Below are 12,879 nucleotides of genomic sequence, written 5' to 3'. Positions count from 1 at the left end.
TGGAGAAGCCTGGGGAGCAGGATGTAACTTGAACATCTGAACTCAAGCCCTTCCAGGTGGGTGGAAACCCCACTGAAGGGGCTGAGAAGGTTTTTGCAGAGGACTTACAGTTTATGGTTGGCTTTGAAGAACTGAGAGGTTGAAGGGACTGGGGAGGAGGGAGCATATGACCAGACATGCTCAGTGGGCATTGCTGGAGGTATCAAGGCAGTATGTGCTTGGGCAGCCACTGGTGTTCACTAGAGTTTTTTATACTCACATCTAAACTAATCATCAAAACCTCTTTCAGAAGCAGCTTGGAGTACCACAGTCCTTGATCCGGTGCTTCCTATACACACAGCCTGGCTGAGCGTGCCGGCCTCCTGATTAATCCATTAGGTATGTTGGGGCAAGTGGTGTCCTGTGGGATCAGGGGGTAGGCTCTGGTTGCACCGGGGTACTGCACTTGCAAGATGATGCTCTGCCTTGCTGCAGGACTAATGGGGAGTTCAGCTTTGGGGCAACTATTCAAGGACAGTATAAGCACACTCAGTATGTGCTCCTTGAAGAAAAACACAGTCTGAAACAGGAACTGCACAACTGCAAGACTCAGATTATATAGAGCGACTACCTGGGAATTGCAATAAAGCAACTCACTACATGCGTAGGTGGGAAATTGCGGTGCCCAAAGGAAGATGGAATCAGCAGGAGCCTTCACAGGGACTTCTGACTATGAAATCACATTTTTAACAAGAGCCAGTAATAGACAAGTGTGCTTACCTGAGAGTGAGTAGGTCAGGTCACCATCAAAAAGAAGCCTGATAGAGTTGGTCCCATCTTGCAATGGGGAGAGAGATCATGTGAGACTTTAGATGCGTGAATAAAAAGCTTCTCGACCTGGAGGCTTCATTGCAGTTACTGGAACAGGGCTTCTTCCTAATGACAGCTCTGGGAGTACCTTTCTGCCGGTACAGAAAGCCCGAGGGGGCGTTTAGTGTTTGTTCAGCAGAGGGAAATTGCTTTGTGTCTGTAGTGCAGACGGACACTTCTGCATGCTGTGCACCAGCACAAAGCACAGCCTCTGGTTTGTACTGATCACCTGCTCGTAGGAAGCTCCGGAGTGGCCAGGAGCAGCCAGAATCACCTGCTCGCCCTCGGGCTCTCCAGGCAGCTCACCCAGGCGTGCCTTGTGGTGTATTGCCGTGCCGATGCCCCGCTTTCCTGCCAGGGAGGTGAGGCGTGTGAGAGTCCAAGCAAGAGGATGCTGCCACTTGCACCTGGGCCATGCTTGCAAACGTGGTGCCTGTACAGACAGCAAATCTCATTTGCAGGCCATGTCTCTTATGCAAGATAAACGTAACCACTACGTCCTCCAGTCAGCTACTCTTCCATTATAGCCAATGTGAACATTTGCAGCTAATTGTGAACGGTTTTTAGATCTTCAGTCGTAGTGTTTTTATTATCCATGGATGCTGCTATTTTATATTCCGTGTTAGTATTCAAATAATATTGCATATGAATAGCATAGGAAGAAATAGACCAACCAGTTAATAATTTTAAATACAGACCTCATCAGCAAAGAAAAGCTAGAAAAAACTTGGTGAAGTCTGACCCCTTGCACTTTCACCGTAGTGAGCACATCATGTTTCCAAGTGTTTTTTTGATGCTAAAGTGTGTGTTAAATCTTATTAATTCAGTTATGTCCATGAGAAGCTTTGCAAACAAGAGAGCAAGGGAACAAACATAATGATGAGCAGAGATAATGCACATTCAGATAAAATCTCTTCACTTACCGAAGCAATTGGAGTGTTTAATTATTTATACTACTTCTTAAGTTAAAATGTACCACAGCATACTTTCTGCAGATGAATCAGTGTTAGCAATTTAATCCCTCATTTCAGTATCACCTTTGCGATATAAACGGGGCTGAGAAGTGAGACAGGAAAGTGAAAAAACAAGCCTTTTTGTGTGGATCAACGAAGCCATAAGGTTGCAAAGTTCTATGCAGTCAAGGGGCCAAAATGGTGGATTCAAGCAAGGTGGGTTTTTTGTGTTAAGTACAAGCTATGTCTTGTGCAGAAAAGCACCAGGAGTCATACACAGATTTAATAGTGTCACTTCAGTCTGTGAACAGTTCTGCCCTCTGTTTTCCATCAGAATCAAAGCAAAACGTCTGCACTATCCAAAATAAAGTATTATTCACAGTGTTATTCTGTAAAACGGTGCAGATCGCTCTATAAAGAGCATTACTTGGACTCTTGCCTCTTGAGGAATGAAAACTCTCAGACATGCTTGGTTTCAGGAGCCTGAGATCAGGGCAGCTCGGTCTTCTGATCAGCCCCAGTATTCTATCCCACGCCCTGTCATCTCAAGAAAGAGGTAACAACTGCTAATCAAGTGGACATTTTCACAAGTGTTCCTCCTGCTGCATTTGATTTGAGGCATTCTGAAGTCGACATATTTAGTCTGATGTTTGAACAATACACTTTTTAACACACTCCATTTTCTTTGGCTGGAATTATTCTATTGTAAAAGGGATTATTCACGTCTTGTGTTTTACTGTTAATAAAGATATTTCTGATTTAAGAGCTCTTGCCCTTGTCATCTCCCCTTTTTCCCTTTGAAAGGGATTGGCCCTGGAAAGCTGTAAGGTCCCAGTCTGATCACCAGCAACTTTGGGAACCAGGGCATTTAGAAAGCCTTTATTTACAGAAGTCAGTCTTAGGCAAGAGGAATCTGTGAATTCACTGGGTAATGGGATGAACCAACACTTCCAGCAGAATGGGATGCTAGACACTATAAAATGGATTGAAAATTAATCCGGCATAAAATCTGCATGTTATAAAGTACATGCAACCCTTTTCGTCCTGTGGCAATTTTAAGATTCGAGAAGATGGTTCTGCTTTCTTTGGAAGGAGGCAGCCCTGAGCTGACGGACAGTGTACGAGCAGTGATGCTGCCCTAGGACAGCAGCCCTCGCTGTGGGCCACACTGACATTAGTGAGAAGACAAATTTGCCACTGTGCAGGTTTCAGGCTGCCCGAGGAAAAAAGATACAGTAAGAAGGTGCCGTTACAAGAATCGGGTTTTAATGTTCTTAAAATTCAGATTTTGTTCTGCAAGAACAGAAGCAAGAGAGAACATCCTCACCTTGGGGTGGGTCACGCAGACCCCGCTGTGTGCACGGGTGGCCGGGGAACCCCGCCCCGGCCCCGGGCCACCTCCTGCTCCCCGCCAGCCTGCCGGGCACCGGCACCGCGGCCCACCACAACCGGAGGGCAGGCGAGCTGCACCCCGGGCACGTCCTCAGCAAGCATCGCTCGTTTTGAGGTAGCTGACTCATCCAGCACTGCCTTCAACATTTCCTGTGCCCTTTTTCTACCATGAGGGTTTGGTTTTAAAAAAAGTTTGATCAGCTCATCTCACCTAAATGCTTTCCTAAGATGACGGTTTTAAACAAAAGCAAATACCTTATTCTACAATTTCAGCGCATGATGCTTTCACATATATTCTGACACACTGAAAAGAGTAGTCCGATTGTACTTAAAGCTAAAATAGCTTCTTATAATAAGAGCCTTGGAACACAAGAGTTTGAATGCCACCTAGTCAGAGCTAGCCAATTTAGTAAAGAAAAAAAAACAAACACACAAATTCAACAGAACAAAAATGAAGAGGCTTTGGGTTTGTTTTTTAAATAAAAAGATTTTACTCAAACACTGGTCCAGAACAGTTGATACAAAGCTTTTCATTTACTTTTTGAAAGAACAACCTGGACAATGCTAAATACAATAAATTCTTACCAAACAAGTTCTATACATACACAAAGCACAGCTTGTAAAAATTCACCAGACTAACAAATACTTCCGAAGAGAGACTATTTAGCAAATCAAACTGTTGCAATATCAAAGTAGTATTTTTGGTAAGCACCTACGCCATTCAGATAAACTCTATTCAGAAGTATGTTTTAATACAAAACTTTGTTTTAACAACAATACGTGGGATTTAACACTACATAATACAGTGTTTGGATTCTTAACCCAATCAACTGCAAGCTCATCTGAACTGGCTGAAAACCTAAGAAGTCTAGCACTCGAGCTGATTACATATCAGTTGTCTTAATAGAAGAATTCTAACTATACCTTTTTTTTTGTAAGAAAAATACTACACAAAGGAAAAAAAATGCACAATTACATCTTAGTTTTTGGATGTATTTGCTATTATGAGTTAAAAGCTTTAAAATTTAATATAGTCACTTAAAAAATGAGTGATATTGTCATCTGTAATTAAGTTATATTTAATGTAAAAGACGTTGGTCCTTACAAATAACTTCACAAAACAAAGTCCAACTCTCAGTTGCATACGTTTCACCTAATTCTTCTCTAAAGCTTTCTGCCATTTCTCTTTTGGAACTTTTAAACAGAAATTCTTTTACATGTTTGCACACACAATGAAGCACTTCAAACCTACTCAACTTGCAGATAATGAATATATAGCTGGAGAATCACCTGATTTTCATTTTTTCTGAGCCACTAGATCCAACTTTTTGATAGCATGTTGTCTTTGCCTTTAGTGCAAGATTCTACTGCGCATAAGTTTCTCACATCCCTGAGCAACTGCTATTAGGTCATGACACTGGACTGGCTCAAATTCAGGACTTTATTTCACAACTTCCATAGAAAGTAACTGACTGACTTCAATGATTGTCATCAAAGAGTGACTTGTTTAACAGTAAATCCTTATATAGAAAAATGTTAATTTAGTGGAAGACTTTGGTAGGAAAAGGGTGTACAGCTAAACAATACTAATATAAACACATTTCTATTAAAAAATTAAACATTAAAATGAAATTTTTAAAATAATAAAAAAAATAGACTCCTCCAGATTTGCTCACAAGTTTGCAGACACCCGAGCAGCTCAAAACCTCAAAAGTGCAAACAAGTAAAACGCGTAACAGCAGCAACTTTACTTTTCCTTTAAACATCGAGATTCTTTGTATTTATATAAAACACACATCCCATTCCTCCTCCAGCACCAGATTCATCTGCAGGTCACTGATGTGTTCTGATTACCCAGGTGCTCCTTGAAACTGTTGCTGCCTTTGCTCCAAAGCCTGCTGACTTAACAGCTGCTGTTGCTTCTGTAGAAACTGCACTACTTCTGGACTTCGGAGTAGGGACTGCAAGAAGAGAAAGCAGACTTTAAAGAGCTCACATACATTAAATAGCCACCAGATTGATTATATTATAATATTTTTCCCATTAAATCAATTTGCACATTACCCACTCTTGCGGTTTAGCCCCAGCAGGCAACTAAGCATCACACAGCCTCTTGATCACTTCCCCACCAGTGGGATGAAGCACTGTGCAGCAATGACTAAAACATCGCTACGTTATCACCACTGTTTCCATCATAAACCCAAAACGCAGTCCCATACAAGCTACTGTGAAGAAAATTAACTGTATACCAGCACAAACCAGTACATCCACATGAGAGTTCAACTAAATGCTGAAGAAGTACAAAACGTGCTTACAAAAAACCATCTAGATAGAAACTGTTTCAGGACATCAGCAGGTAACCAGAAGCAGCATTAATACATATCCTGAAAGCAGATTCATTATGTAAAGAATATATAATATTGCAAAAAAAAACATAAAGATAGCAAACAGGAATAATCTACCAACGTATTGAAAACAAACACTTTTCAACTGTGCTTCAGTTTTGAGCCAATTTTTACATTTCCCACTGCAGATAGCTCAAAAATACTATAATAAATAAATAAAATACTGTAATTCTACAAAAATTACTCTACAGAGTTCAAACATCTGGACAATGCTCTTAGTCACACGGTTTAGTTTTAGGAAGCCCTGTGATCAGGGAGCTGGACTCAACGATCCTTACGGGTCCCTTCCAGCACGAGATACTCTATGATTCTATGCTCACTGAGTGTTCAATAATTTCCCAACATTTCAAAACAGCAGTCCAGACAGAAGGAATGAGTTAAAAACACCCCTCTGCCTCCAGTCAAAAGACAGAAGTATCTAAAACTAACTGCATCTGGCTCCTGGCCTGAGCAGTCGCAGTCTGTGATCCGACCCTGGTTGTTCACTCTCATTCTTGCATGATGGCAGCAAAAGTGTTTGTAAAGTCCAATGGCAAATCAGGCTAGGAATGGATCCTTCCAAAAATTAATGCAGGAAAAAGGTTATTTTTTCAGCTGAATTAATTCCCTAGACTGCTTGCTCATTATGCATGGTCGCTTCACCGATGCAACCAAGGAGGTAATGCAACTCCTAATACAGATTTACATTCAAAAGGTCCAGCAACTTCCAGGGCAGGGTCTAGAACTTTATGCTATTAGGGGCAATTCTGCAGAGATTATACTTAAAAACAACCATTCTGCATATAGCTCACGCCTCCAGCAGCACCGAACAGCTAAAATTAGCTAATCAGCCACTGGAAGCGGTTACTAATAACAAACAGGCTCACTGAACAGATGTGCAGCCACCTTTTCCTTACCATACATTAGCTTTATCAAGTCACTTCACTGCACAAGGTAGTTCTGCAGCAAGTAGCTCTTTATCTCCTGCTGTTTTATGACACAAAGGTGCTTCAGGCTCTCCATCCACACACAGCTTGCTGCTTCCCAGCCCTTACCTCTGCTTTCTGCATCTTTATCTAGTGGAAGCTGCACATCCAGGCGCACAGGGGCCACCACAAAAGCCTCTCCTCACAGAGACTAACCACATGCAAGAAACTTAAGAGCAAGCACAAATGACTTGGCACTTTTAAGCAATAAACCTGCAGGCAGCTACCAGTGCCATGCAGTCACTTTCATGTGCAGAAATGTCAGGTATGGAACAACCTCGGATGCAACAGGCCATGAGAGATCTTTCTGGGTTCACCACATAACTCTCAGTCCTTGTGTTGTGTAAATAGGCAAAAAACAAAGAAGAAATTCTAGAAGAAATAATGCTGACTGAGAGAAACCGAGTCAGAGCAGAGAGAAAGAGAAAAGCAAGAACCAAATCAAGGAGACTCTAAATCTCACTTTGCCAGAACACTGCAAGGAAATGTCAATTCTCCAAGAGGCTTGACATAGCACTGCAGAAGCTCTCAACATCTACTTAAACAGTTTCTGTTTGCTGTGTTTCCAGAAAAAAAAATAATGTTTCATCAATAAGATACCTTTCAAACTTAATTAAAAGCCAAATAAATAGCAACAGCTAGAAAAGGGGACAACAATTCAGTAAATGGGGCATGAAGAACAGATAATGTAAAAAACAAACTCCATAGTTCATTACTTTTTCTTGTAAAAACTGAAGACCTGCAGATACTCCTTTGAGTTTTAGACATAATCATTAAATAGGTGATACTAATGAAAAATAATTCAATTAAATAGATCTATATAGCTGTATACTTAAGATTGATACAATATTTCTTTGAAGTCTTTTCAAATTTCTGAACAAGCACAACACCACTTTAATGAGGACTGTTGAATTGCTTTGCACAGCTAACAGAGAGAACTGGCAAACAATCCCATCAGCTTCTGGAGAAAGGAGACTGTAAAAACCAGTAACACAGAAAGCTGTAATGAAGAAGCTGAAGGAACAGTAAGTACTGAAGTATTTCCCTTCATTTGGCTTAATTCTTTAAATATACTTAAAGGAGAAACAGAAGTGTTTAAAAACTTACAACACATGCCATTCACACAGTCTACAAATATTACAAGTCATACTGTTCGCTTACAGTTTGCTTCATCAACAAATACATATGAAATTTTAAGTGTGATATGATAGGTCTGCAACTTTTAAAAGACTACAGTAATTAAAGCTTACATCAAGCCTAAAGTCCACGCATCTAAAGCTTTACAGAAAAGTTGGTCCAACAAATTAAAAACATCTCAGTTATACTACAAGCACTATTTACCCTAAAGAAATAACCAGGTCTATTTAGTACTACCAAAATACTCAACTTCAGTTAATGTGGCAGCGATTATTAAATTCAGCCATCTTAATGTGCTTCACACAGAGTCTGAAACACACATCTGCTCTGCCACGTATTTCAGTTGTGAATATATGCACATGTAGTATATGATCATTAAACTGATCTTCATCTTTCTCAAGGGTGATAGTTGAAGATTGTTCCACTGCCTTTATTTATTTGAGTTCAAAACCTCTAAGAAAACAAAACTTACCAGCCTCTTTTTATTCAATACTTGTTCTAAAAGAGTAGGTCTTGCTGGGCGATCTCCAATGGATCCTGTTCTCTGTTTTGTAACTGAAACTGAACCTTCAACACTATCCTGCACATGAAAGAAAGTAAAAAATAACTAAGAAGTGAGACTATAAACCCTGATATAATGATATTTACTTTTCAGCACAGAAAGTCCCAAGAGTAAAGAATATTTGCCTCATTAATCTGCAAAGGAAAATAACAGCACAAAAATGGAAACGTATTTATTCAAGAATTGGCCCCTTTCCACATTATTTTCACTCTTTCATCAGTTACAGTGAAACAATGCAGCTGACTTAGTCTTCTAAATTGCAAAACTCACCCAGTTACTCTTGTTAGTCAATGGCTTGAATTTATTTGATCACATTTCTTAAAAATCAAGTCATTCACAACAGCTCAATCTCCAGCTTGTGGAAGTGAATGATATTTAACACTTGCAGTTTAGTAGGAATGACAGTAATACTTTTAATAGCAAGACAGAACATACATCAGAATACTATTATGAACTTGTCAAAGCCACAAGCAGGAGACAGTAAAATCTACATTATTTTTTTCTTTGTAAGTTTATCCTGTTCCTTGTACAATCACCAGTCATATGAATTAGACTGTCTTCTAAACAATGTGGCTCTACAGTCTGCTGTAGAGAAAATATACGTGGTTTGGAAAATTTCAACTAATGTTGAATCTTATATGTATTAAATTCACAACTTACTGACACTTCCATTTACCTGAAAGGGTTTAAGAAACAACAACAAAGTATCCCAGTATCTTTTGCTTCAATCCTGTCCACAGGAGTGAAAAATGAAACTTCCAATAGAAATCTAACTCTGACCCCAGTGACAACAGTGTCTTGAGGGGCCTCAATAGATACCACTGCAAAAAAAACCCACATTAAGTTTAGCACTAAACATCCTGCTTTCTTCTGCAAATTCAGGCCTTAATTTCATAACATTCAAAGCAACCTGCACTTGCAAAAAAAAATGGGAGAAGCAAGCCTACTCTCTTCCAACACGCAATAACCACTTTTTCATGTTACAGTTCAAAAAGTTTTAACCCACCCCTACATGAAATGCAGCAATTTTGCCCTTCTGCCATACTGTCCCCTTTTCTGAACTAGCACAAGTATTTGTGTAGACACATCCTGAACTGAGCATGATGAATTATTATAAAAGGAAGAGAGGGGAAACCATGCCAGTATATAAATCTAGAATTCACCCACATCTTGAATACTGTGTGCAGTTACTGTTCTTTCATCCAAAAGAGAAGTAGCTACTAGAACTAGAGAAGGGTCACAGAATGGCAACAAGGATAAAAGTAGGTAACTTTTTACTCTGAAACAAGCACACTACTCCTTTTCACAGTGGGAAGGAAACAACTTTTGACAGTAACTTGGTAGGCTTGTCTCCAAACTGAACAGGAATTAGTTGTTCACTGTATCTTCTAATGTAAACACTAACTGGCAAACTAAGTTAACAGCAGCCAAGTTTGAAAACAAGGAGATAATTCAAACAAAGTAGCAGGCCAGAAGAAACTATCACAATGCAAGGGATGCTGAGAGTTTACAACCGTCCAACAAGAATCAAAAAAAGTAGATAGAACATGTATCACTTAAGAGTTACAAAATATATCAGAAAACCCACACCTATCTCAGCAAGTTCTCTGAGTTGAGGGAGAAAGAAGCTGGGAGAATATTCCCTAGCAGCATCACATGCACGTGCCTTTTTCTTATGCACCTGCTTCACGGCAGCTTTTACAGCTAGACAAAAAAAGGTCCTTTGGTGCAACACCCAGTTTGTTTACTATTATATTTATATGAAGAAAAACAGAAAAAGGATAAGTTTTTGATGGTTAGTTTGCAGTAAGATCAGTTCCCAGTCACACAACTCCAGAGACAGCTGTGCTGACAAAATAAAAGCAACTGCTTTTAGTAGGAGTGCCAGGTGAAGACTTTTTTCTTCTGCCAATCACTATTTTATACTTGTCCCTTCAAGCACAAACTAGGCAGCACCTTCAAAAGTAAAACCATTTCGCTCTTTCTAGATCTTCTAAATACAAGATCTGAAACACTACCTCAGGACAAGCAGCCACCAGGAACTGTATTACCTTGGCTGAGTCAGAAACTGTAGAAAAAAAAAAGTCTAAGAAGTTGAATGTCAGCATCAGTTCTCCCAATGACAATATTTCCCCACCAAAACAATGCATTTAATTTTAGGAAAGGAAGTAGGAACCATCAGTGGTCTAAATATTTAACTGCCATTTAGTATCAAAAGAAGGAATCAACAAGAACACTGAAGAATCTACACAACTGTTTTCTATATACAATATAATCTGGTAACCAACAGCCTTTCTGACTTTGAAATCAGCTGGGCAAGACAACCGACACCTCCCTTAGATCTATACTTTCATCTTTCCTCCTGTGCAATAAGCACACGCGACAGAACGAGCCATCTGTCAGCAAGAATTTTGTTCCTGGAATCTTCTGGTATAGTCGTAAGTCGGTACAATTTATATCAGAGAAGAGAAAAATAAAGGGGGCTCGCTCTGGCACCATGGAAGAGCGAGCTCTCGGGCTGTCCGAAGTTTTCTCCCTCTTCCTCTGGGGAGAACGGTCCCACTCCGCCTGACAGACACCGATTTTCCCGGGGAAGCCCCCGCTCCGGGGGGTGCCCGCGGCAGCCGGGCTGCCCACCGACTCCACCACGGGAGGAGGCCCCGGCTGAGGCGCCCCCCGCCCCCCCCGGTGCCTCACCTCGGCCCGCGGGCCGCCCCCCGCCGCGGCCGCCGCCCCGCCGCCGCCCCCCAGGGCCTGGTCGCTCTTCTTGCGCTTGTACTTGTCTTTGTAAATCTTGTTGCGGTGGCGCTTGCACATCCAGGGCTTGCGCTGCTTCACCACCTGCGTGGTGGTCTCGCTGCAGCCCTGGTAGGTGCAGCTCTTGCAGCCGCCGCCCGCCGCCGCCGCCGCTTCGCCGCTCGAAACCGCCGCCGCCGCCTCCTCCTCCTCCAGCTCCTCCAAGCTAGCTGTGCTCTCGCCGCCCGCCGCCTCGGCCTCGGCCTCCTCCCCCGCCTCGGCCTCGCCGTCGCCCCCCAACTCGTAGAATAACATGATCCCGCCGCTACCGGAGGGCGGCAGCGGCGGGTCGGAGCCCGGAAGCGGCGGCAGCACCACCCCCCCCGCCGCCGCCGCCGCCGCCTCTTCGCCGCCGCCGCACGGCTGCATCACGAGCAGCGCCAGCTGCGGCGGCGAGGAGGAGGAGGAGGAGGAGGAGGAGGAGGAGGAGGAGGAGGAGGAGGAGGAGGAGGAGGAGGAGGAGGAGGAGGAGGAGGAGGCGGAACGGCGGCCGAGCTGAGGCCGGTCACCAGGCCCACCGTGCTCCCGCCCCGCCCGCCGCGCGCAGGCGCCGCCGCCGCCCCGCGCTCAACCGCGCGTGTGCCCGCGGGGCCGCGCACGCGCCCCAGCGCCCCCGCTGGAGGGGTGGCGGCCCGCGCGCGCCCGCGCCATTTTGGCGGCGGAGGGGAAGGGGGCGGGACCCCGTCCTGGCGGCGCGGGTGGCTGGGCCCGCGGTTGTGAGGTGGAAGCCCTCACGCCTTCCCAAGCGCAGGGAACCTCCTTGTGGCGGCGTCGGAGTTAGCGGTGCGGTTTGGCCCCCCCCTCGGCCTGCTCAGCCCCCCTGTCATACTGCCTTTCCCCTCATGGCTGTCGAGACTAAAACTGTGCCGCCACTGATCTTCACAGGTGCCGGGGGCAGCCTGGTCTCTCCTTCTAGCAGCAAGGACGTGCTCAACTTGGCGTCTCGTAATTTGCATACTCTGTAAGCAAACTGTTACACCCCTGGGGCTAAGGACGATTTCTTCCAGGAGGGCTGGTTTCTTAACTAGAGATAAGCATGTGCTATAGAAACAGGAGTAGAAGTCGTTAAGGAGAAGAATGCTGTGAGCTAGCAGAAAATTAACTGCAGAAAAAGTCAAGCTGACCTTAGACGTTAGCCAATCATGAGCTCAACTTTTGTAATATGTATTAGGTGATTAACCATTGTGCCAATCAGCTTAAAACACGTGTCTCTCTTTGTCTGTTTGGAATATAAAATCGGTTGTTGTGTTCAATAAAGTAGATCCTGACTTGCATCGAGCTGGGTCTCCGTCTCCCAATCGCGGCACACAGGCACCTTCCCCGAGCTGTGCTGGTGTCTTTGCTCTCCAGCCACTGTCTGCTGGAAAGTGGGGACGCTGGGGTGCGGTTTGGCTTCTTCTTCCACTTAGCTTTTTTATTGCCTTCAGCCTGCTATTGCCCTTGCAGCTTTCAGCTCACTGTTCCTCGCCCTTCATTTGGGTATTGATCCTCCCGTTGGCTCACTTCTACGTGGCCCTTTGGACACTCCCTATTACAAGGTTCACCCAAGCAGCTAAGACCATCTTCACCCAATCCGTACCATTACAAATAATTATTCCCCAGTAAGCATCTTTATTCTGCAATGTAAATGAATGCAGCATCTGTGATTTTAGCCATTGTTTCACTCCTCAATCCAGTCCTTTCTTCTGCAAAAGTCTTAGCTTTTATTCCAAGAAAAAAATATTACTTGTAATGAAACTATCATGCCTACCTTCGGTTTTCTTCCTACTTCCTCCTGGGTCACAGCCACAGGATTTTCCTCATTCCTGCAGAGAAGTCCC

The 12,879-nt window shown here is 43.4% G+C and overlaps 1 protein-coding gene across 1 annotated transcript; it reads right to left on the bottom strand.

Moving 5' to 3' along the window:
* Positions 1-3,661: 3,661 nt before the first annotated feature.
* Positions 3,662-11,593, bottom strand: LOC116959130 (regulatory factor X associated protein). The gene is made up of 4 exons (XM_042793165.1): positions 11,543-11,593; positions 10,961-11,500; positions 8,174-8,281; positions 3,662-5,155 (listed from the first exon to the last, which is right to left on the bottom strand). Exons 2-4 carry the CDS (start codon positions 11,426-11,428, stop codon positions 5,045-5,047), a joined length of 687 nt encoding a protein of 228 aa, XP_042649099.1. The 5' UTR covers positions 11,429-11,500; positions 11,543-11,593; the 3' UTR covers positions 3,662-5,044.
* Between the last annotated feature and the right edge of the window lie 1,286 nt (positions 11,594-12,879).

Source organism: Tyto alba, unplaced genomic scaffold (genome assembly GCF_018691265.1).
Source record: "Tyto alba isolate M040663 unplaced genomic scaffold, T.alba_DEE_v4.0 Super-Scaffold_2, whole genome shotgun sequence".
In the NCBI taxonomy this organism is placed as follows: domain Eukaryota; kingdom Metazoa; phylum Chordata; class Aves; order Strigiformes; family Tytonidae; genus Tyto; species Tyto alba.
This window is presented reverse-complemented; position numbering and strand designations above follow the sequence as displayed.